This window comes from Scomber japonicus, chromosome 10, assembly GCF_027409825.1.
Source record: "Scomber japonicus isolate fScoJap1 chromosome 10, fScoJap1.pri, whole genome shotgun sequence".
Lineage (NCBI taxonomy): Eukaryota > Metazoa > Chordata > Actinopteri > Scombriformes > Scombridae > Scomber > Scomber japonicus.
The window spans coordinates 52,460-77,494 of record NC_070587.1 but is presented as its reverse complement, the minus strand read 5'-3'; the positions used below and the strand labels follow the sequence as shown (position 1 = coordinate 77,494).

The window sequence follows — 25,035 nt, the reverse complement described above, 5'->3', positions numbered from 1 at the left end:
ACTTAGAGAGGAGAAAGGGAGAAAGGGATGACATAAACTTAGAGAGGGGAGAAAGGGATGACATAAACTTAGAGAGAGGAGAAAGGGAGAAAGGGATGACATAAACTTAGAGAGAGGAGAAAGGGAGCAAGGGATGACATAAACTTAGAGAGAGGAGAAAGGGAGAAAGGGATGACATAAACTTAGAGAGAGGAGAAAAGGAGAAAGGGATGACATAAACTTAGAGAGAGGAGAAAGGGATGACATAAACTTAGAGAGAGGAGAAAGGGAGAAAGGGATGACATAAACTTAGAGAGAGGAGAAAGGGATGACATAAACTTAGAGAGAGGAGAAAGGGAGAAAGGGATGACATAAACTTAGAGAGAGGAGAAAGGGAGAAAGGGATGACATAAACTTAGAGAGAGGAGAAAGGGAGAAAGGGATGACATAAACTTAGAGAGAGGAGAAAGGGAGAAAGGGATGACATAAACTTAGAGAGAGGAGAAAGGGAGAAAGGGATGACATAAACTTAGAAAGAGGAGAAAGGGATGACATAAACTTAGAGAGAGGAGAAAGGGATGACATAAACTTAGAGAGAGGAGAAAGGGAGAAAGGGATGACATAAACTTAGAGAGAGGAGAAAGGGAGAAAGGGATGACATAAACTTAGAGAGAGGAGAAAGGGATGACATAAACTTAGAGAGAGGAGAAAGGGAGAAAGGGATGACATAAACTTAGAGAGAGGAGAAAGGGAGAAAGGGATGACATAAACTTAGAGAGAGGAGAAAGGGATGACATAAACTTAGAGAGAGGAGAAAGGGAGAAAGGGATGACATAAACTTAGAGAGAGGAGAAAGGGATGACATAAACTTAGAGAGAGGAGAAAGGACCCAGACTGGTGCTTGATTTAAAGCGGCGCTCTTTAATCTTAATTAAAGTTTCTGTTTCTGACACTTTGACTAAAACCTGTTAGTTAATTGTAGACTTCTGCAAACTGTGATTATTAATACATCTGTATTTTAGTTTAAAGCAAATAACTTTAATCACACACAAGCTTCCTGTTTCAGGAAACTTATTAAAGAGACGGCAGAGTTTCAAATGAGCATTTTATTTGTCAGCTCTGAGTTTTAAGGACGGGATCAAACGTCTCCGGAGCGCTCGGTGCCGATCTCTGTAGATAAAAACCATCAAACACGGAGTCATAAAACCACACAGAAGATTTTACATTTGATATTCAGATCATTTTACAAAGTCATTGAACTCATCTTGGCTATTTTAGTTCTTATATTTATGGGTCAATGATCCAGTATCATAAAAATCTGATAAAGAAAATAAATGTGAATTAAAATGTGGAATAAATAAAATCCACTTTTACAATAAAACATTATATTTTGTGACATATTTAGAAAAAAATGGTTGTTTTTCATTTAGCAAATAGAAAATGTGCATGTTAACAAACCTGATTCTGCTTTTAAGATGTTTTTTAAAGAAATGTTTGAATTGCTCATCTTGCCAACTGTTATTTGTCACTGACCCAAATATGAATTAAATAATTAAATAACTTAAATAATGTAATAATATAATAAACCTTACAAAGCAATAAAACCAGAATACTCACCGGAGATGTTTTCACTCTGCGGTCTGAAAGAGAGGAAATAAGACTCGTGAGAGAAGCTCAGACGGGATTCGACTACAAACACACAATAATCTGCATAAACTGAGTTCTTCTTTTTATTCTGTTTTCATCTCAACAAAAACAAAAACATCTTTTCTTTTTATTTTTGGTTCAAACAACAATAAATAAATCAGGCTTGGAAACGTAGCTTCGTTATCAGATATCGATTCATTAATTTATTGGTTAGATTTTAGAAATAATGAAACTAACAACTATGATTCCCTCCTGTGGTCCTCGAGTCAAGGAAGGAAGGGAGGAAGAAGGAAGGAAAGGAGGGAGGAAGGAAGGGAGGAAAGGAAAGAAGGAAGGGAGGAAGGAAAGAAGGACGGAGGAAATAAGGAAGGAAGGAAGGAAGGTAGGAGGAAGAAAGGAATGAAGGAAGGGAAATAAGGAAGGAGGGAGGGAGAAAGGAAAAGAGGAAGGAAGGAAGGAAGGAAGGAACAGTCAAAACAGACGGGGTCAGTTTGACCCGGGAGGACGACAGGAAGTTAAAGCGTGAAGAAGAAACGGCAGAAAATGAAACACCAGGTTCATAAAGCAGCAGATGCTTCTTACTTATTAAATATCTTCTGAAACATAGTTTTTATTATCATATATATATATATATATATATTAATTATTATATATTATTATCATTAAAGCAGCAATGACTGAATTATATCTCTTTAAACTCCTCGTATGTTCAGAGTATAATCTGCGTCTCTGTTTCCTGACACTGATTCAGGATGCAACATTAAACATTTCCAAACATGAAGAACAGCTGGCGAAGCTCCTCAAGTATCCACATGTCCATCTTCATCACCTTCAGAACATCTGGAGAACGTTTCATCTCATCATCGGAAACCTCTCGAGATAACGAGGAGTCCTCTCGACTGGCCGGGAATCTGAAAACTCTCCGTGTGATTTGCTCCTCGGGTGAGTTTCTAGGTTTTAATGTTTTGGGTTTGACAGCTCCGCAAGTTTCTAAGATTGTCTGATTTGTTCTTTCTCTACTTTTAAAAAGGACAAATGACATTTTGCTGTAACTTCTGATTGGGATCAGGGTCAGGGTTAAACAGCTTTGGTCCCAGAGAGTAAACTAAGCCTTTATGTGGAAGTGTCATAAACTACTGTTCAGGGTTGAATTGGACCAATTTTTACATTTAAGAGCTTATACACATTTCTTTTAGCTGGACATTTCCTAATGTGACCCATAATATACAAAACTGGACATAAAATGCATCTTTTTTCATTTTTGTGCAGCTGATAACCCTTTTATATAAGCTAATGCAAATTTTGACCTGAAAAAAATCAGCATTCAAACATATTTTATTTATAATATTCTTATTCACATGGTTTCCTGGGTTATAAAATAGTGATTGAAAAGACTAATCAAACATTTATTAATGACTTATGTGGAATTTATGAATGTGAATTGGTGTAGAGACTAATTATTAACAGTTTCTGGGCTTCGGCTCATTATTTAACCTCCTTACCTGAAGAGGCTTGGCACAGCAATGGAAGCGCACGTCATTGAGAGTGGAGTCATCCAGGCCGTACTGGTACTCCTCCATCTTGCTCTCAATGCCACAGATTCCTCCATTTTGACACTCCTGGCTCCAGTAGCCGTACTCCCCCCAGTCCTTGCCGGACCCCTCCAGCGTCGGGTTGCTGCTGCAGCGGAACTTGATGTTGTTAGCGGCCGTGTCGTCTCCAAAGATCCCCTGATGGGGCTCGACACGGAGCTGGAAGGCGGTGAGCACACCGCTGGGGCAGTACTGGGGCTGGGACCAGTCACCGAAGCTGGACAGGAGAACAGGAGAAGGAGGAATACAGGAAAGAGGAGAGGAGGGGAGGGGGGGGGGGATCAGGAAAAGATCCAAGATGTGGGTTGAAAACACTGGATGAAAGTCAAGATATTTGAAAATGCCTAATTTGCTTCTTGGCAGAGGCAGAACATTCATTTCCCCTCTGAACGTGATGGGAAGCTGCCAGACTCGAGCTTCCTGCTGTTATCAAAGTTCCTTATTTAACCTGTACAGTAGAGCCAGGTTAGTCCCACTGAGATCAGACATACGTAACCACGGCGACAAACAGCTGCATATTTAAAGACATCAATAAAAACATTTTAGCCGCAGCAGAGATGCTCGAATAGATTTAGAGGGAAAGTGTTTCTATTGACGTGTCCATTATCATCCAAGTTAGAGTTCTGGCTTCCTAAAATAAAGATTATAGCATCATTACAATCATTACATTATTGCACCGAGATGGAAAACGTGCACAGATCAATAGAAAACATTGATAGCGTGCACACTGGAAGGCTTTTTAAGAAAACTGTCACCATGCAATCCAAATGTGTGTCAGGACAGTTTTCCTCATTTTCATTTATTGCTACAAATAAAAAGCAAGAAAAACCAAATGTAAAGATGTTCACAGTTCATTAGCAAACTAAGACTTCCTGTTCAGTAATCAGTTGAAACACTTTATTAATAGACCAACACGTTTCTGCAATTCAAAAAGGTATGAATAAAAAATAACCATTAGCATGCTTCCAGGTGTTCGTCAGCCAATGGTTAATCCACTAAGGTGGGTTGAGTCATGGTCATGTGACTTCAGGCCAATCATTGCCCCAGACAGGAAGGGTGAGAAGGGGAGTATCCCATTTGGCACCATATTTGGTCCATGAACCAGAATAATATAACCTAAAATCTAACCTGAGTCTATTTAAAATGCTGTAGTAGTTTACATCTCTACATAAATATATTGTGCTGCTGGAGCTTTGCCTTCTCCGAGCAGCTTGGGTGTAGTGGGTGAAGTAGTGATAGAAACCTGCAGCCTGTGTCTCCAGTCGAAGCTGTGACTCGTTAACATAAGGAGCCTTTCATTGTTAATTATATTATGTTGAGAGTGACAGTGATTGATTGGTGTGTATGTGCAGAACTGAGTCTGTGTGTATTAACCACAGTTTGATGTGTGCTATGACTTTTATTCTAGTTTATTAAATTTAAGGTTGTCTCTTCAACATCTGGCAGAGGAGAAAATTAGCCCCTCGGATTACTGAAAATGTACTAATTAATAATAATAATAATAATAATAATAATAATAATAGGATTAATGATAAATCATGTATTTGTATAGCACTTTTTAAAACACACATTTATAAATAGTGCTTCCCATATAAGATCAAATATACACACATACATACATCAAACCAAACCATGATCTTATTTATGCTTCAAACCCATAAAGCATTAATTCATTAATTACTAACTATTAATAAAGCCTGCTATGATAAAGGAACCTCGTTATAAAGTGTCTGAGTAACTTACTATCCAGTGTGAGACTCAACAGAGTACAGGAAGCTACGGTTCCCGTCCTTGGCGCAGATGAGGCGGACCCCGTTGAGGGCGGTGTCGTCCCCCCCGTACTGGTCGGACTCCACCTGAGGAAACAGAGCAGAGTTCACACAAGATCTGCTCTAATCAGATGTTTATCTTGTTCTTGTGAAGCAGCTGCAAAGTTCAGATGGTTTTAGAGTAGATTTTGGTGGTTTGGTTTAGTTGGTTAGTGTCTGAAGAGTAAATGAGGATTGCTCTTCATGCATGTTCACGCACAGAAACGATTATTTTTACATTTAAAAGATGGAAGATTATTTTAGTCAGGTGTTTGGAAATGTCTTCCACTCTCTCTTAAAGCAACACTCACATTCCCATTTAGACATTAACCCTTAAACAGCCAGGAGTGCGAAAATGAGAAATTATTCTTTTTTTATTTATTTTGATGTTACTAGTTACTAGTTTTCTCATTTGCATCTAAAAAATACAAATTCCCACAAATAATGTTAAAAGTATTTTGTATCTCCACTAGGACTCATGGCCCCTATTAAGGGTTTTTTTTAAATATAATATAATAGTATATATATATATATATATATATATATATATAAACATATGTATGTTTATCCTGGTGCACATTGCCTGTTTAAGGGTTAAAGTTATATTTGTCACTATAATTGTTCCTTATTGGATTAAATTGAGAACATGATTCACATCTTTAGCCACTGTACTCCACCATGAATATATATTGTGAATTAATATATAATAGAACAATATAACTGAAATAATTTAATATATAATTGAACTTTAGGTAAGACTCAAGCAGTGGTGTGCACAAGGGGGGGGCGGTCCCTAATCTGCCCTTGTTGGAGCCAGAACGTGTGCTAAGGTGCCGTCCTGGTTGGCAAAACACGCTAAACTGCACTAAACTGCCCTCTTCAGTGGCGAGAACGTGCTGTATGTGCCCTTCAAGAAGTCTAACCCTAACCCACGCCACTGGACTCAAGTTGGTTTACAATAATTAAAATATATGAAATGTGTGGAAGAGTCAGTGTCTTTACCCTGACACTGAATCCAACAGCAAAGAACTGGTCTGGACACATCTCAGGCCAGGTCCAGTTCCCAAACTGTTCTCCGTTGGTGACGGTGAGCATCGACCTGTACTGTCTGTTGTTGAAGGTCGCACCGGCCCGCTGCAGGAAGTTCTTCTCTTCACACAACGCACAGGAAACCAGGGCCAGCGCGGCCAGGACAGAGAGCAGGCTCGCCATGTTGACAGCAGTGAGTCGATCGTCAGAAAACGAACAAGTAACCGAGGCTCAGACCAGCAGCTCTTTTAGCTCCTCTGTCGACCCTAAAATACTCAGATCAGGGACATCAGGGTGAATCATTCACAGAGTCGGAGGCTGAGAGGCGGCGTGGGAACGAACAGCTGCTGGTGGAAAAAGAACAGTTCAGAGACACTGCTTCTCTGCTCTGGATTCATTTATCTTTTACCTTCACGTTATCTAACTCACAAACATGCTTCTACGTCACCTGAGTGCAGAAAACACAGTTACGAGTCTTTCATATTTTAAAGACGCTCCAAGAATAAAAATGTCTTTACTGGAAAGTGCTGAGCGAGCAGAGACGGGGAGGAGAGGTGGGAAAGGTTTTATTGTGTCTTGCTTGGATGGGTTCAGATATTAAATAAAGAGAGGAGCTTTATCCTCAGATAAGGATGTCAGTGATAAAGTTATTATAAATATATCTTCACACATTAACATTCATACTTTTATAAACGTGCTTGTTCATGGTAGCAATCATTTATTCTTTCATGTCAGTGTCTGAAACATTTTATACATTTTATACATTTGATTCAGACTCTTTGTCATTTCCTCCACTGCCATCATGAAGTTATGATATTTATTTTAATTTAAGCTTCAGAAGCATGAACGTCCTGAACTTTGCTTATAAGGCAGTTTTATTTATATATTCATTTCATACATAATAACTCAACGTGCTTTACATGAAACAGAAACACATGTAATCTGAGAAACATTAAAACATACAATAACCCCCCCCCCTTTACCCCCCCTTAACCCTAACCCTAACTCAACTCTCACATGATTTAATTTGAATTATTATTAAATTATTAAATTATTAAATTATTAATGCCTCGTGACTAAGCTAGAAGTAACTTTGACTTCTATCATAGTAAAGAGAGGAGAGATGGAAGTGTGTCTTTGTTAAAGTTAAATTAAATCAATTTCTCATCAGGATTAATTAATTAAGTTTAGTTTGTGTTTTCTAAAGTTAATATAATATACTAATATACATATTATATTATATATATATTCATACAGATGTGACATGTAGAGATAAGTCTGATCCTAACCTGATTTAATCTCTACTGTAAAGCTCAAATATGACATAAAGCTCAAATATGACATAAAACTCAAATATGACATAAAGCTCAAATATGACATAAAACTCAAATATGACATAAAACTCAAATATGACATAAAACTCAAATATGACATAAAGCTCAAATATGACATCGTTATCTATAAAATTATCCAAACACAAACTTGGGTGGAAAGTGTTGGCAGGAAGTCGTTGGCTGATAAAGATAATGACGGCGTGTCTGAGAGAGACGGGAGAGACGGGCAGCATGTCTTCTTCCCACGATGCCGTTTATATCCTCTCACTGAAACGTTAGCGTTAGCGTTAGCGACGAGTTTCTGAAAGATGGAAAGTTTGTGTTGTGTTGATTTACAGCTAAAAATAAACTGGGGTAAAGGTTAGTGGCCCAGTTAGTGTCGATATAGAACCAGTATATGAATACTGGTTCATATTACCCAGAAAGCCTCTGCATGGAGCCAGCAGCTGTTTGACCCAGTTTTAATATACTCCACTCTTTTTAAACTTTTTCTTATTGATTGTTAATAACTTGTGCATCTTTTGAATTTCATGTTTATTTTATTTAATCTCTATTTAGTAAAACAGGCTCACTGACATTAAATTACCTTTTTTTAATAGAGATCTGAAAGCAATAAACATTCAATAGACAAGAACCCTTAGGGTTAGGGTTCAATAGACAAGAACCCTTAGGGTTAGGGTTCTTGTCTATTGAACCCGAACCCTAAGGGTTAGGGTTCGGGTTCAATAGACAAGGACACGATCAGCAAAGAAACAACATAATTAAACCAGAGAATTAATAAAGAGTTATAAAACTCATAAAAACATCAGATAATAAAGCTTTAAAGTCTCTAAGAGGAAAGTAAGACTCAAGTTTGAGGACAGTTTATTCTATTATATTGTATCTGAAACCAGTTTCTTTCTTTGCTCCTTCCATCCATCCTTCCTTCCTTCCTTCCTCCTTTCCTCCCTCCCTTCCTTCCTTCCTTCCTTCCTTCCTCCTTTCCTCCCTCCCTTCCTTCCTCCTTTCCTCCCTCCCTTCTTACTCCTTTCCTTCCTTCCTCCCTCCTGTCCTTCATTCCTTCCTTCCTTCCTCCTGTCCTTCCTTCCTGTCCTTTCTTGACCTGAGGAGTTGAAGCACTTTCCCCAGATTAAAACTCTGAGAGATCAGATGGAGGTGTTTGTCCTTGTCTGCCTAACGGAGAGAAGTCAGACCTGAAACATGAAAAGAACAAACTGTTATAAACCTGATGACCTTTGAACTTTGGGCATCAACCCTAACCCTAACCCTTTTAACTCCAAAGAAACGTTAACGGTTTTATAAAACTGTCACCTCCGTTTCCACCTGTAGTAAGCGCCTCCAGCAGCAGCTGCAGCGAAGCCGATAAAGAAGAAGATGATCCCAACGGACTTCTTCAGGTGTTTGGTGTCCAGCGGAGTCGGGTCTGAGGGGGGGGGGTGATATCAGAGACATCATGAGCTGCTCATAGATCCTAAAGTGGAACAGATTTAGTCTAATAGTCCTAGACATGAAAAACATGAATGTTGAAAGGTGGGTTTAAGATGTGAAAGAAATGATGTCATAATTATGTATTTACCTGTAAACTCAGTTTATGTAACATTTATTTGTATAGTGAATATAAGGCTGGGAGATTAATTGATCTTTTAACCTGGATTCTGATTAATGAAGGATTATCTCCACCCTTCATGAACAATGATGTATTTTCAGTTTCTTTAGTTTAGTATTTTCCACTGCTGCCCTCACACATGAGGATCTTTATGGAGGTAAAATAAAGATGTTTTAACCTTCCTGTCGTCCTCCCGGGTCAAATTGACCCCGTCTGTTTTGACTGTTCCTTCCTTCCTCCCTTCCTTCCTTCCTTCCTTCCTTCCTCCCTCCCTCCTTCTCTCTTTCTTTCCTCCCCCTACTGTCCTCCCTTCCTTCTTTCCTCTGTCCTTCTTTCCTTCCTACCTACCTTCCTCTTTTCCTTTCTCCCGCTTTCCTTCCTCCCTTCCTTCCCTCCCTCATTCCTTCCACCCTCCTTTCCTTCTTTCTTCCTTCCTTCCTTCCTTCCTTCCTTCCTCCCTCCCTTCCTTCCTTCCTTGACTGGAGGACAACAGGAGGGTTAAGGAGTGACGCTGTGGTTAATGTCTAGTTTACTTGGTTAGAACGATGTAAAGATCATGTTTGGGTTCAAATGATCACTGGAGACAAGTTTTAAATTCCTAAAAGATATGAAACCTTTGTTGTCATGGCAACAGTGAACACCATGACTAACTGACATGAGCCAGATTGAGTCGATTAGAGTTTCTAAATGTTGGTTCAGATTATTTTTCGATTCATTGCCCGTCTCTAGTGACCCTAACCCATAGCACGAACTAACGCCACATACCACAGCATATACTATAGGCTTAGTTTGCAATGCCAAACATCCATTAAACCCAACAGTGAAATAGACAAGGAGCTACACACAACACACAAAATACACACAACACACAAAACACACAAAATACACAAAATACACAAAACACACAAAACACACAAAACACACAAAATACAATACAATACAATAAAGGACCAGGGGCCAACAGGCCTCTTTTAAATGAAACCTCATTGTTAAGTTAACACTTGTCGTCCTTTGGGGTTAAAATTGACCCGAGGACAAAACACAAAACTCAACATTACGTATAAAACATCATAAAACGATAATCACTGATGACTGTATGACCGATCCCTGGGACCCTAATTATAATGCTTCATCTTTGTTTCATGGACTCCTGGTTTCAGTACCATTAAGGTAAATTGTGCCTTTAAAGTAAATCATTCTGTGCACACTCATCCTTTACAGTATGTGAGAAGTTTTAAGATTTTCAAAATCCACATAATCTTGGACGGGTCGATTATAACACAACCGTGACGTGTGTGAAGAACATTTTGGAAAATTGGTTTGTTCACTTTTCTTTCCAAGAGTTAGACGAGAAGATCATCTGCTGTCATGGAGACCGGTATCAAGCTTCTCATCTTACTCTCACAAAGAAAGCTTATAAATGTGTTTTCTCCTAAATGATCTTCTTTAAAAGGAATAAGGGTGCTCAGTTGGTATCAAATTTATTTTAAAGTATAAAATTAATAGAGCTGATTCCTTAATATGGGCACACTGGTTCACTGTGTAATTATTTGCGAGGACACACATTCATATTAGAAACTATGAGTTAAATTATGATCTTGTTAAGCTTTTGTTAAAGTTGAATAAGAAGAATCTCATATTTCCAAGACTCTCCATCATTTCCACTTTCCTGTGCCGAAGCTTCTTCCATTCATAAATTAACTGTGTTCCTGGTTGTTGGATGCTGCTCTCTTTACACATCTTAAAGTCTGTAAAGTAAGAATAAATACATGTTCTGAGTTTAACATACCACAGAAAAGTGTGTTGTTAACGACCCTGCCAAATTTTAATGATACAAAAATCACCAAATATATGAAATTCGGCTTCAAAGTTGTGTAAAAATCAGCCTCTTTCTCTGCTACCAAACGCTGTGGGCGTGGCCTCCGAGTCCGCTGAAGCCCCGCCCCCTACCAAGTGTCACCTGTCAATCAAAGTCACCACCTCTACCAGAAACATGGACGCTACGTCTGAGAGCTTTCTGCTGCTAGCTCACCGGCTAATCCTAGCTCCACAATTCAAATCTAAATGGTTGAAATGCTTTTTACACCTTTTTCAGAAATACATTTATGACCTATTTAATGTGTTTAGAAGAAAATGTCTGAATTCACTTTACACGGTCTTTAAATATGATTCATTTCCAATATAACTTGAACTAATATTGTGTTTTTGAGAAAAGAAGACACAAAATTCCTCAGATGAGACATTTGTGGCTTCAAACTTTGATGTGAGACAGTGTTTGCGCCTTTCTCTTCACGGCAACCCCCCCCCCCCCCCCCCCCCCCCCCCCCCCCCCACTTACCCCAGTCCACCTCCAGGCTGTTCATCAGGCTGCTGTGGTCCACCAAGCAGGTCACCCGCTCCCCTCTCCTTAGTGTCAGCTCCAGGTACGAGTGAAGCTGGAAGCTCCAGTCCCCGTTGGCCATGACATCAGTGGACGACACATCGCTGGTGACCTCCTCTCCGTCCCTCAGCCATCTCACCTTCACCTCCTGAGGAAAGAAACCCAGAACTCTGCACTCAAGCATGGACCGCTCCCCGTAGTCCGCCGGCTTCGTCTGATGGACTTTGACAATTGGAGGCACTGGAGTGTAGAAATGATTAGAGCAACAAAAAAAACGAGCTTAACCTGCTGAACAGTTAGAAGAAAAAGCCCAAATAGTTTTGTTCAAGCCATTTAATTAAAGAACAGAAACAGAAAGATTGATTCCTTTTATACCAACGAAGCAAACTAAGCCAATGAAGTGATGTCTGTCAAGAGCTTCAAAAACTTACCTTTTCTATCCAGTGTGCTTCTTCTGAATAATCGTGCATTGTATCTGCAGAGAATCTCCACTTGAGCTCTTCTTAAGAACATCTTCCAGCGCTGGCTGTTAAAATGGTTTGCGTTTATCATCCCGTATTCTCCATAGCCGACATATTTTCCTACTCTGGAGTCGTACATGGTGTTAAGCTTCTGGTTAAACACATTTTTAACAAAGAAGACCATTTCTGTGGTGTTGCTGCCGTACTCGCAGTCATACATCATCTGGTATGTATAACCACCTGTAACAGAAACATGTCGGACAATAAAATCTCTTTTTATTGATTACAGATTTACTTTTACTCTACATTTATCTGACAGCGTTAGTTATTTCTTTTATATTGCAGTATTGAGACTTTTATTCTTGAGAATAGGATGTGAGTACTTTACACAAACTAGTAGTTGAACACAAACTTTTAGGTGTTTTTTGTGACCAATGGCAAACATCAGATACAAGATCAAACAAACAGCTTCCAGTTACTCTAGGGTTAGGGTTAGTTAGAGTTAGTTGGGGTTAGGGTTAGTTAGGGTTAGGGTTAGTTAGCTCTGCTGTGTTTGATGAGACCGACTGAGAAGAAACGGTAATTGAATTCAAATTTCCAGCCACAGGTTGAAAAGGGAAGCAGAAAGTTCCCAGAATGAACTCTGAGCGGAAATACTCTTATAATGATATTTGTCATTCATCGCCTTATGTACACACAAAAAGCACATTTACTGATTAAACTTTGCCAATTTGATTTTTTCCGCTGGTCACAGTCAGAGCAAAGTTATATGATGTCATCAGAGTAAAGTCTGAAAAGTCATGATGTCGTGACCCTAACCCTATCAGAACAGAAACACTTTAAAATGACGTTTAATCAACTCCCCTGTCGGCAAATTCATTTTACAGTAGATTAGTTTGTATTGTATTTTAAGATATATGAAACAATTCCAGATAATTTAATAGTATGCATGAATAAAAGCAGAAATATAAGACGATAATACATGAAGACACATAGTCTTCATGTATTAACCCTAACATAACCCTAACCCTACCCTAACCCTAACATAACCCTAATCCTAACATAACCCTAACCCGAGGCCTACCTGCTGGTGGAGCGCAGAGTAAGACAGCAGCGACCAGAACATAGATTCCCGTCATCTTTATCAACCTGAGAACTAAAACATGAAGTTCATTTCTCATTTCTCTTAAATCTGCTGAAGCTCAAAACACTGTACTTCCCCTGGATCAAATGTCACACACACACACACACACACACACACACACACACACTGAGCTGAGGTGAACAGGTTTTTCAGGTGTATCATGTTTGTGGTTTTGCTGTCATTCTTAAAATGATTTAAAAGAGTGAGATTATTCTTGCATCATAAAAAGTAAATGAGAGAAACAGGAATGTGGTCAGTCTTCTCTCTCTCTCTCTCTTAATGCGTTGCCCATTATTGTGCTTCTCAAAACTGCCTGTAAACTAATTAGCCTCCATTTGTTCTGTATACTCTATAATTTGTGCCCAATTGTCTTAATCTTACTTAACTGAGTCCACAGTATGAATTATTGCCTCACAGCTGCACATATACTGTTACTTCTAACTCAAAGCTGCAGTATTTTCAATGTTTGGGATCTTAAATTCATCCCTCAGAGGCTCCACACACTTCCATATTAAAATGTGGCAGCTATCTCATCCATCACTGCGGAAATAATTAGATTCAGGCCCGCGCCAAATAAATCCGGCAGAGAAAAGAGGCAGTTTGGAGCATTGCCATTCTGTGCCAGTATTAAAACACAAGCGGGCAGACATGACAAACATCATTTACTGATCCTTTATGTCAGAGCAGCAATCTGCCCAAAGCTTAGTGGTGCCATGATAACTGATGGTGACTCTGTGAAACGTGCCAGGCTGCTGTGATGAAGGGTTAATAAAACACTGGGAAGAATGAAATGGGATTGTCCTCTTTCATTTTAATGTGTTTTGCATGTACTCTGACATAAAGCAAAAAATAACAGAACAGACATTTTCAACTTCCCTTAATGGTTTTTATTTGTACATGAAAAACAAAATGATACACGAAGACATTACAGAGCTGGAATATGGCAAAATGTGGGTGAAGGGTTCAATGTTCTTATATATTAACCCTCCTGTTATCCTCGAGTCAAGGAAGGAAGGGAGGAAGGGAGGAAGGAAAGGAGGGAGGAAGGAAGGAAGGAAGGAAGGAAGGACGGGAGGAAGGGAGAAAGGAAAAGAGGAAGGGAGGAAGGAAGGAAAGAAGGAAGGGAGGAAGGAAAGGAGGGAGGGAGGGAGAAAGGAAGGAAGGAAAGTAGGACAGAGGAAAGAAGGAAGGAAGAAAGGGGGATGAAGGAAGGAAAGAAAGAGAGAAGGAGGGAGGAAGGAAGGAACAGTCGAAACAGACGGGGTCAATTTGACCCGGGAGGAAGAAAAATGTCATTTGTTGATAATCTTTAGCAGGATAGGGTTCACTGATGCAGGGTTAGGGTTAGGGGGGTTAGGGTTCACTGATGCAGGGTTAGGGTCCACTGATGCAGGGTTAGGGTTAGGGGGGTTAGGGTTCACTGGTGCAGTTTTGTTGCACTCATGAAAAACGGAAGACGAATCGCTCTCGAAGACAATCGCACATCTGACATCTAAATGCAGGCGTTTCGTTTGGTTAGGGTTGGGGGGGTTAGGGGGGTTAGGGGGGTTAGGGTTTGGTCTGTTATGCTCGGCAGGACTTGTTGGCTTTCAGGATGAACCAGAGTCCTGTGACGAGTCCAATCAGCCCCAGAGTCACGCCACACACACACACCGCCGTCTCCACTACCTGCTGCTCTGTGAGGAAGTCAACCTCTGTGGGAAACACATGGTGGTACAAGAGTTTAAAACATGACAACAGTATTATCTTTGAAGCCAAGCTGTCTAATATCACTTGGTGACATTTAATATTCAACAAAGCTCTTAATAACTTATAATGTGTCAGACGGGGCGGGGGGGGGGGGGGGCAGTAATTCCTGAATAAATGTTAAAATAACTAAAGAATCATAAATATTTGACCTATAGTTGATTGATTTGTTGATTAACCCTCCTGTTGTCCTCGAGTCAAGGAAGGAAGGGAGGAGGAAGGAAGGAAAGGAGGGAGGGAGGGAGGAGGAAGGAAGGAAGGAAAGGAGGGAGGAAGGGAGGAAGGGAGGAAGGATGGGAGGGACGGAGGAAGGAAGGAAGGGAGGAAGGAAGGAAAGAAGGACAGAGGAAAGAAGGAAGGGAGGAAGGTAATGGGGAGGAAAGAAAGAGAGAAGGAGGGAGGGAGAAAGGAAGGAACAGTCAAAACAGACGGGGTCAATTTGACCCGGCAGGACGACAGGAAGGTTAAAAGGTTAAACTTTAAGTCTATTTCTGCTTTGAGTTCAAATTGAATGGATAAAGTTAGCATTTAACTATCTGTCCATATTCATCATCTTAGCTTAGCGTGTTAGCGCTCTAATATTTGCTAATTAGCACAAAATATAAAGTACAGGTGAGGATGATGTCACTATGTTTTGACCTTTATTGGACAGCAGCTGATAGTGAAATAACAGAACTAGGGCAGAGAGAGGACTAGGGCAGAGAGAGGAGCGTGACTAGGGCAGAGAGAGGACTAGGGCAGAGAGAGGAGCGTGACTAGGGCAGAGAGAGGACTAGGGCAGAGAGAGGACTAGGGCAGAGAGAGGACTAGGGCAGAGAGAGGACTAGGGCAGAGAGAGGAGGGTGACTAGGGCAGAGAGAGGAGGGTGACTAGGGCAGAGAGAGGACTAGGGCAGAGAGAGGACTAGGGCAGAGAGAGGACTAGGGCAGAGAGAGGACTAGGGCAGAGAGAGGAGAGGACTAGGGCAGAGAGAGGAGAGGACTAGGGCAGAGAGAGGACTAGGGCAGAGAGAGGACTAGGGCAGAGAGAGGACTAGGGCAGAGAGAGGAGCAGGACTAGGGCAGAGAGAGGAGGGTGACTAGGGCAGAGAGAGGACTAGGGCAGAGAGAGGACTAGGGCAGAGAGAGGACTAGGGCAGAGAGAGGACTAGGGCAGAGAGAGGACTAGGGCAGAGAGAGGACTAGGGCAGAGAGAGGAGGGTGACTAGGGCAGAGAGAGGACTAGGGCAGAGAGAGGAGGGTGACTAGGGCAGAGAGAGGAGCGTGACTAGGGCAGAGAGAGGACTAGGGCAGAGAGAGGAGGGTGACTAGGGCAGAGAGAGGAGCGTGACTAGGGCAGAGAGAGGACTAGGGCAGAGAGAGGACTAGGGCAGAGAGAGGACTAGGGCAGAGAGAGGAGGGTGACTAGGGCAGAGAGAGGACTAGGGCAGAGAGAGGACTAGGGCAGAGAGAGGAGGGTGACTAGGGCAGAGAGAGGAGGGTGACTAGGGCAGAGAGAGGACTAGGGCAGAGAGAGGACTAGGGCAGAGAGAGGACTAGGGCAGAGAGAGGACTAGGGCAGAGAGAGGAGCATGACTAGGGTAGAGAGAGGAGCATGACTAGGGTAGAGAGAGGAGCGTGACTAGGGCAGAGAGAGGACTAGGGCAGAGAGAGGACTAGGGCAGAGAGAGGACTAGGGCAGAGAGAGGACTAGGGCAGAGAGAGGACTAGGGCAGAGAGAAGAGGGTGACTAGGGCAGAGAGAGGAGGGTGACTAGGGCAGAGAGAGGAGCGTGACTAGGGCAGAGAGAGGAGCATGACTAGGGCAGAGAGAGGAGGGTGACTAGGGCAGAGAGAGGACTAGGGCAGAGAGAGGACTAGGGCAGAGAGAGGAGGGTGACTAGGGCAGAGAGAGGACTAGGGCAGAGAGAGGACTAGGGCAGAGAGAGGAGCATGACTAGGGCAGAGAGAGGACTAGGGCAGAGAGAGGAGCATGACTAGGGCAGAGAGAGGACTAGGGCAGAGAGAGGACTAGGGCAGAGAGAGGAGCGTGACTAGGGCAGAGAGAGGACTAGGGCAGAGAGAGGAGGGTGACTAGGGCAGAGAGAGGACTAGGGCAGAGAGAGGACTAGGGCAGAGAGAGGACTAGGGCAGAGAGAGGAGCGTGACTAGGGCAGAGAGAGGACTAGGGCAGAGAGAGGAGGGTGACTAGGGCAGAGAGAGGACTAGGGCAGAGAGAGGACTAGGGCAGAGAGAGGACTAGGGCAGAGAGAGGAGCGTGACTAGGGCAGAGAGAGGACTAGGGCAGAGAGAGGACTAGGGCAGAGAGAGGAGCGTGACTAGGGCAGAGAGAGGAGCGTGACTAGGGCAGAGAGAGGAGCGTGACTAGGGCAGAGAGAGGAGCGTGACTAGGGCAGAGAGAGGACTAGGGCAGAGAGAGGACTAGGGCAGAGAGAGGACTAGGGCAGAGAGAGGAGCGTGACTAGGGCAGAGAGAGGACTAGGGCAGAGAGAGGACTAGGGCAGAGAGAGGACTAGGGCAGAGAGAGGACTAGGGCAGAGAGAGGACTAGGGCAGAGAGAGGACTAGGGCAGAGAGAGGAGGGTGACTAGGAGCGTGACTAGCAACAAACTTCCTCCGCTGGACCATTTAGCCACCAGGGCGCTCATATGTCATTAGTCTAGCAGATATTTGGTTTATAAATTCTAACCTCAAAAAACAGTCAGGGGATCAGCAGCAATTCCTCCTGAGGTCGACATGAAGGAACCTTATAATCGCATTAGAGGGAAAGTCACTTAAGACGTTTGGAGCTTCCTTTAGGAACTGTGAGTATCTGAACCCGTCCAATAGTTGTTGAGATATTTCAGTCAGGGTCAAAGTGGTGGACTGACTGTGCTCATCTATGTGTGTCTATACATATCAATCATATATCAAATATTATGTTCTAAGGAAATTAACAGTTACTGAATATGTGTGAGAATTTGAATATCATGCATGCTCCCTTTTCCACAGATTATCTTCTCTTGTCTCAGACTCAAATTATCTCCTCTGCAACTTTAACCACTGAGCATCTCGTACTGTAACTGGGACTCATCATATTCACCCCAGATCCTGGTGAGAGGCTCCTGCAGGCCCATGTGTTCCACACTGCAGGAGTAGAAGTCGCCCTCCTCAGGAGTGAAGCTCAGGTAGGACGAGATGCGAAAGCTGAAGTCCTCGTTGGAGTAGTATTGAGTCTGACTGACATCACTCCGGTCCACCAGCAGCCCGTTCTTAGTCCAGGTGATCTCAACTCTGGGAGGATGGAAGTAATTGACAAAGCAGATGAGGATGTTTGGGACTCCAGGCTCCATCTCCTGCCTTGGGTAGATCAAGGAGGTCGGAGTAACTGTGATGTTTGACAGACACAGACATCTAAAGTTACACTCGCTCTGCAACAGACTCCAAACTTTATCCCATAAGACATGGCCTTAAAAATACAGTCCGAAGATGTTCTTCCTCACTGAACTCAGAAAAGCAGTTCTTTATGTGCACAGAAGCATAATTTCATCCAGGTATCATTGTTTCATTGTTTTTAGGTGCTTTAAGATTTACCTTAATTGGGAATAAAGAGACATCACCCAACTGTAAAACATATTTTTAGCCATTTGAACTAACTAACTGTAAAAAATGTCTACATTAACCCTTTTGCAGTTTACAAGCTGCCCTCAGAGCCATGAATCCTCCCAGGGAGTGGAAAGAGATGTGTTTACTTAAAGAACAGGTTCACAATTGTTCAAGTCTGTCTTAAAATAGTCAGGCCTCCATATGGAAAGTAAAAAAAGTTGCTCCTGTTCAAACCTCTTGTTTTGAGCCTCCTTCCCGCTCTCCTCTCCTTCCTCTCTCTCCTCTCCTTCCTCTCTCTCCTCTCCTTCCTCTCTCTCCTCTCCTTCCTCTCTCTCCTCTCCTTCCTCTCTCTCTCCTCTCCTTCCTCTCTCTCCTCTCCTTCCTCTCTCCCCTCCTTCCTCTCTCTCCTCTCCTCTCCTCTCCTCTCCTCTCCTCTCCTCTCCTTCCTCTCTCTCTCCTTCCTCTCTCTCCTCTCCTTCCTCTCTCTCCTCTCCTTCCTCTCTCTCTCCTCTCCTTCCTCTCTCTCCTCTCCTCTCCTTCCTCTCTCTCCTCTCCTTCCTCTCTCTCCTCTCCTTCCTCTCTCTCCTCTCCTTCCTCTCTCTCCTCTCCTTCCTCTCTCTCCTCTCCTTCCTCTCTCTCCTCTCAACCCCAACCGGTTGAGGCAGATGGCCGCCAGTCTGGTTCTGAGGTTACTTCCTGTTAAAAGGGAGTTTTTTCTTGCCAAGTGCTTCCTCATGTGGGAATGTTGGGTCTCTTTAAAATGAAACCTTAAGAGTTCGGGTTGGACCTGCTCTATGTGGAAAGAGCCTTGAGATAACGTTGTTGTGATTTGGAGCTTTATAAATAAAGATTGATTGATTGAAATCAGTCATAATAAAGTGGATATCCTCCACAGTTACAGCCTTTTGCAGTAAATAAAAAAGACAAGTTTCCTGTTCAGCTTCAGTGATAGAAGTGAAAGAAAAAAGAGGAAATTCATCACTAAAGACAGTAACTATGAAAGATATCTGTACTTGATTTGAATAATTTGGACGGCTAAAGCGCTAAAGCTAATTTAAGTCTGAATGTAAATGGAGACCGCTGTAAATAAACATATACCAGTATCATTGAACATATTCTAATTAGAGGGAACTTCCAAATGTGGATATACCTGATATACAGGGACAGACACCTTCACCTTCACTGACAGGACAAGCATGTTTATTCACCCAGAGAGGTTAATTGAACCTCAAAGGAATTTCCCTGCTGTTTCCTGTTTCCTGTTTCCTTCACAAACACACCAGAACACTCCTCTCGTTAACTTGTGCTTAATAATCACAGTTTACTATCATTACACTCGAGTAGGTCCACTAACATCTGGTCATATATATAATCTGTGTGTAGTTTTGGTGAGATGGAGGCAGTCGTGTGAATCTAGGTGTTTACTGATTGTGTTCTTGATATTTGAATCCTCAGGCAGAGATCTGATATGAAATGTTAAATATATAAATATGGACGTAAGGAAAGGTTTAGATTCTCACAGAAGATTGAAGTGAAAATGGTGAATGACAATAAGGAAGACAGATATTCAGTGTTTCGGTTATTGTTCAATCCCATCTCACCGATGACTTCTGGAGGATGATTTTCTCCCTTTATGGCGCGTGGGATGTTGTACTTGCAGGTTCCCACAGACACATAAGTGTCGTGGGCCAATCCAGGATCAGGGGTCCACTGCTCCGCAAACTCGGGCAGACGCTGAACCGTCTGATAGGTGACAGGGTCAACGAAGAGGAGCTGGTCCCCATCGAATTCGATATCATACTGGCCGTCTGCCGGCACGTCCTTTTGACAGAAGGTCAAGAAGCGGAGCAAGTGTCCACCTGCAGGTTGTTTAAAAGTAAGAAAGACGTATTACATTGGCATGTTTGGTGTTTGCAGTCAAGTAGGTTCAAGTCTTTGTGAGCATTTGGTGTCTAATGCTGGAGCCTCATGGGGACAGAGGTCTTAAAACAATATCATCAGCCACACTGGCAGGAAACCAAGCATGATGGTTTCTATTGTACAAGGAAAACACAGCTGAGTGGCAGTTTTTAAAAAAAAGGAAATTAGTGACATTTTAGACTGAAAAGGAAGAAAGGAAAAGTCTATTTTATACACTAGTTATAATACATAGCTGATTGAAATGTAAAAAGTCTCTACAGATGATATTTGCCCACTTTGTCATACCTTTATGTAACCTAACCCACCCTAACCCTGCTTAATGTAGTAATTAACTTATTATCTTTACACATCTGAAAACATTCAATCATGAACAATGCACCTTTACAAAAACCTACTTTGACAGCGTTGTGGAAGACAGATAACCAGCAGCACTGAAATCAGGTTCATCGCCACCAAACACCCAAACTGAGCAGGTCTCGCTGCTCGTAGCTCTTCTCTCCCAAATATCAAACTACTGGATTCATAAAAATAACTTCCTGACACCACAAACCAATCACTGCCACTAACTCACTGCCACTAACTCACTGCCTGTAACTCACTGCCTGTAACGTCTCCACCTAGAAGGCATTGAAGGCAGAGGAGAGTCAGAACGTGACTCACTGCCGCCACCTACTGGAGGAAAGTGATCATCACAACCATTTCCAGTCAAGAATGTGTTTTTATGTTTTCTTCAGGTGGATTTATGAGCTTTGGCTTTTAAAAGCTGTTTCCTCTTCTGAAGGGGAAAGTTTCTCTGTGCTCACTGAAAATATGAGTTTAAGGCGTTATTTGTAACCCTAACGCTTATTAAGGAGCAAATCGTGGTCCAGTATAATTTAACCCTTACATATTGTTCATATTCAGGTGTTTCACAGTAGGCTCTCATAATTAGTCTATATACATAAATTCAGTACCTCAAATCAATCATGAATACCTCATCAGTCATTAATACATTGATGATTAATCTTTAAGAGGAGCAGAGTAACTAAACGCTGCCTCACTTTGTTTGGTTTGTTCTTGCCCTGAGGGGACAAAGACTCCTTCAGAGGATGAATCAGACTTCACAGACAGATGCCTCCTCAATGTCACTTCTAAAATCATCCAATAAAACTCTGAATATATATGTAGACACAATCATCAGCAGGTTCAAACCCCGACAGCCCAGATTGTACCTGTAGAAGAGTGGAACCCTAACCCTTTACAGCAGCTGTTGATGAGCCCAGACCTCAGAAACCTACTGTGGTTAGGGTTAGGGTTAGGGTTAGCTGACCTCAGAAACCTACTGTGGTTAGGGTTAGGGTTAGGGTTAGCTGACCTCAGAAACCTACTGTGGTTAGGGTTAGGGTTAGGGTTAGCTGACCTCAGATCTACAGGGTTAGGGTTAGGGTTAGGGTTAGCTGACCTCAGATCTACAGGGTTAGGGTTAGCTGACCTCAGAAACCTACTGTGGTTAGGGTTAGGGTTAGGGTTAGCTGACCTCAGAAACCTACTGTGGTTAGGGTTAGGGTTAGGGTTAGCTGACCTCAGATCTACAGGGTTAGGGTTAGGTTAACCCACAACCAGAGAATCAGGGGAAGATGGAGCTCTACGTTGGACTGGGACTGATCTGCTGAACTCTATCTACCTTCAGACTTTGTTCTAAAACCTGATCGGAGAGATCACGTTGTGGTTTATGAGACAGGAGACATGGAGGCAGAGAGCAGACTCCTGCTGACCTCTGACCTTCTGACATGAGACAACCCAGATCTGATTAGACCCACCAGGACTAGCAAGGTCTGTCTGAAGGACCCTTTTATCTAAGAGGGCTATTACATTTCAGTTTATTGATTAATTGTATTAAGTTCCTAAGCTTCTTCCTGGAGTTTGTTACAGCGCACATTTAAACCCAGACAGGAAGTAATCAGATAAACTGACCTGCAGTCATACAGGCCTGCTGTATGTGTCAGACCTGAGGGTAGGGTTAGGGTTGGGGTTAGGGGTCAGGGGTCAGGGTCAGGGTTAGGGTCAGGGTTAGGGTTGGGGGTCAGGGTTAGGGTTAGATAGTTACGTGTGATTCTGTGTCTGCTATTGTGTTCCATCTTTTGTTTTTTGTCTTTTGTCAGAAAATGCTTGACCCTTTTTGGCATTATAACGGGTCTCGTGTTGAGTCGCTGCTCTCGAGGTCAGCGGTGACGTAATGAGGGTCAAAAACTGTGTGAGTGTGTGTGTGTGTGTGTGTGTCTGTGTGTGTCTGTGTGTGTCTGTGTGTGTGTGTGTGAACATAAATCATCTTCATGTGAGCAACGAGTAAAAACGATCAATAAAAATCAAACCATGAACACAAGAGGTTTAATTAGTTTAGTTTAGTTATTCAGGCAAATGTTTGAATTGTTTGATTAAATTAACAGTTTTTTTTATTTTAGATTTAGTATATAGGTTTCAAAATAAATGTTTCGGTCAGTTTGGTTAAAAGTTAAAATTAAGATGGTAATTTTTTCAAGAATTTTATTTTATGACTAGAATTTGGATAAAATAGCAAATTAATACTTTATTACTGGAGAGTTTAGGATTGTTGAATGTGAATAATCAGGGTTGGGGAGGTTATTTTGGAAATAGGTTACAGATTACTAGCTACCTTATTTAAAATGTAATAAGTAATGTAATTATTTAACTTAATCAAATAATGCAACTTATTACATTTGATCACTTTTCTAGTTTTCTAATGAATGTTTAAGTTCAGATGTTTTTCATGGATACTGACATGATTTATAACTGAGATCATTTCTTATAAAGCATAATTAATCTCTCATTTAAAAATGTATTTATTATTAATCTACATAGATTTATGTAGATTTTGGAATATTTTATGAAAAAAGTCAAAAGTCTGGTATGAGCTTAATTAGTACTGTGACACCAGTTAAATCCAAATTATGATTTATGTACAAATTATTAAAATAAATATTGATTTCAAATAATTAAAAACAGCAATATATGTATTCAGTAACATGTTAAATATTAAAATAATTAAATTACGTAACGCCGTTGCACGTAAATAGTTACTCCCCAACACTGATGAATAACAAATCATGCTTTTTGTGAGCAGTGTCCTTCTCGAAATATAATTTAAGATCCAATTAAAAGTCAGCCTTAAAACTTAAAACACTAAACTGGATAAAAAAGGAACAAGATGTACTGTCGGCGGGTTGGTGGGCGTGTACCTTTTGTATTATGACAGACGTGTCATCGCAGCCAATCAGCGTTCAGAATCACACAAAACGTCACAGGAAATACGTGACGTGTCCACGTGTGGGTTTATATAGCGTCAAGCGGAAGCGTTTAGGCGCCATTTCATTGCGGAGTCGCTCGGTGGCGTTACACCGTTAAAAACACACAACAGCGTCAACAGCGGCGGAATAATAATAATTATTGGATTGTAAATAACAGCCCGATGGAAGCGGCCGTCAACCCGCCTCACGACAGGTAACCTCAGCATAGCTTTCTGTTTTAAAGACTGAATCGGGTTTGTGCAAAATAAGCTAAATAATGTTAAAATATAATACGTTACTGATACCGTTAGCTGCCTGTTATAAAGAGCTAGCTTGTTTTGCGACGATTTAGCCAGCTAGTGTATGCACGATTTATTAAATGTCAATTAAATTGTAGCTTTTATTGCCGTTTTTCTCCTGCTTTTACAGAAGAGCTGGCACTGAAAGTACAATTGACAGCTGCAGCCCCACTGGCAGGGTTCAGCCCGGCTGCTGCTCCCACTGCCAGGTGTTATGGTTTATCTGGTGACCGTGTTAACTAGTGACTTCTCACATTACGTTACGTTACGAGAGGTGAATGAGTCCTCTGAACACAATTTAACTTGCATACATGATTAGATGATAAATCATATTAATGTGTATTTTATAAGCATTAAACTACAGTAAAAGGCTTTGAGGAGAGAAAGTCACCAGTTAACACGGTCACCAGTTAAACCATAACATCTGGCAAAGACAGAGAGAGAGAGAGAGAGATGCAGCCGGGCTGAACCTGCCAGGTGTTATGGTTTCACTGGTGACCGTGTAAACTGATGACTCTCTCTCCTTTATAAAATACACATTCATATGATTAATATCTAATCATTTATCTAAGTTAAATTGTGTAAAGAGGATTCATTCACCTCTTGTAACGTAATGATGTGAGGAAGTCACCAGTTAACACGGTCACCAGTTAAACCGAAACACCTGCAGGGTTTAGCCTGGCTGCTGCTCCCGCTGCCAGGTGTTATGTCGAAATCGGTTCCCCTGTCGATATATGTTCCCCTCCCTCCTACCCCCCCCCCCCCCCCCCCCCCCCCCATAACATTGTCTTTTGAGGTGCTTAATCTCAACCATCTCAACCCAATTTTACTCAAACCCTCAATTAGCTAACATCAACTCCAAAACGCGGATGTTGATATTCCTAACCAGAGGAGGGAGAGGGCATTATTTTAACAGGGGAACCGATTTCAACATAACACCCACTCTCTCTCTCAAATGTGTCTGTCAGTCCGGTCATCCACAGAGTTCCCGCGTCCTGCAAAACCTGGAAAGATTATTAACACATTTTACAGTCATAGAAAATAAGAGTATTAGTGTTTGGCGTGATAACTTGTCTGTTGTACTGTAGCAGCTGAAAATGGTTAAATAGAGAGCTAAACGCTAATCTGTCTGCTCATGTGACCATCACACACACACACACACACACACACACACAGGATAGCTGGTAATAAATATCCTGTATGTGTGTTCATGCTTCTGCACAC

At 41.8% G+C, this 25,035-nt stretch overlaps 3 protein-coding genes across 3 annotated transcripts in view; 1 reads left to right on the top strand and 2 right to left on the bottom strand.

Moving 5' to 3' along the window:
- Positions 1–1,109: 1,109 nt before the first annotated feature.
- On the bottom strand, positions 1,110–6,238 carry LOC128366460 (vitelline membrane outer layer protein 1 homolog). The gene is made up of 5 exons (XM_053327178.1): positions 6,029–6,238; positions 4,962–5,074; positions 3,129–3,435; positions 1,597–1,619; positions 1,110–1,149 (listed from the first exon to the last, which is right to left on the bottom strand). Exons 1-4 carry the CDS (start codon positions 6,236–6,238, stop codon positions 1,608–1,610), a joined length of 642 nt encoding a protein of 213 aa, XP_053183153.1. The 3' UTR covers positions 1,110–1,149; positions 1,597–1,607.
- A 2,280-nt stretch (positions 6,239–8,518) lies between these two features.
- On the bottom strand, positions 8,519–12,975 carry LOC128366136 (class II histocompatibility antigen, B-L beta chain-like). The gene is made up of 5 exons (XM_053326814.1): positions 12,921–12,975; positions 11,807–12,076; positions 11,334–11,615; positions 8,701–8,812; positions 8,519–8,582 (listed from the first exon to the last, which is right to left on the bottom strand). The coding sequence occupies exons 1-5, from the start codon at positions 12,973–12,975 to the stop codon at positions 8,519–8,521; spliced, it is 783 nt and encodes a 260-aa protein (XP_053182789.1).
- Positions 12,976–23,613: 10,638 nt separating this feature from the next.
- The window catches only part of brd2b (bromodomain containing 2b), a 15,031-nt gene continuing 13,609 nt past the window's right edge, over positions 23,614–25,035 (top strand). Inside the window, 1 exon segment of the mRNA XM_053326547.1 lies at positions 23,614–23,726. Within this exon segment, the coding sequence (XP_053182522.1) occupies positions 23,695–23,726 (32 nt within the window). The 5' untranslated portion in view covers positions 23,614–23,694.

Excerpts from the sequence above, each read along its gene's own strand:
- LOC128366460 (XM_053327178.1), bottom strand. The coding sequence starts at position 6,238 with ATGGCGAGCCTGCTCTCTGTCCTGGCCGCGCTGGCCCTGGTTTCCTGT. Across the intron at positions 5,075-6,028 it reads CTGTTGGATTCAGTGTCAGG|GTGGAGTCCGACCAGTACGG; the intron begins GTAAAGACACTG and ends CTGTTTCCTCAG. Across the intron at positions 3,436-4,961 it reads GTTGAGTCTCACACTGGATA|CTTCGGTGACTGGTCCCAGC; the intron begins GTAAGTTACTCA and ends TCTCCTGTCCAG.
- LOC128366136 (XM_053326814.1), bottom strand. The coding sequence starts at position 12,975 with ATGACGGGAATCTATGTTCTGGTCGCTGCTGTCTTACTCTGCGCTCCA. Across the intron at positions 12,077-12,920 it reads ACTCTGCGCTCCACCAGCAG|GTGGTTATACATACCAGATG; the intron begins GTAGGCCTCGGG and ends TTTCTGTTACAG. Across the intron at positions 8,813-11,333 it reads CAGCCTGGAGGTGGACTGGG|ACCCGACTCCGCTGGACACC; the intron begins GTAAGTGGGGGG and ends CCCCCCCCTCAG.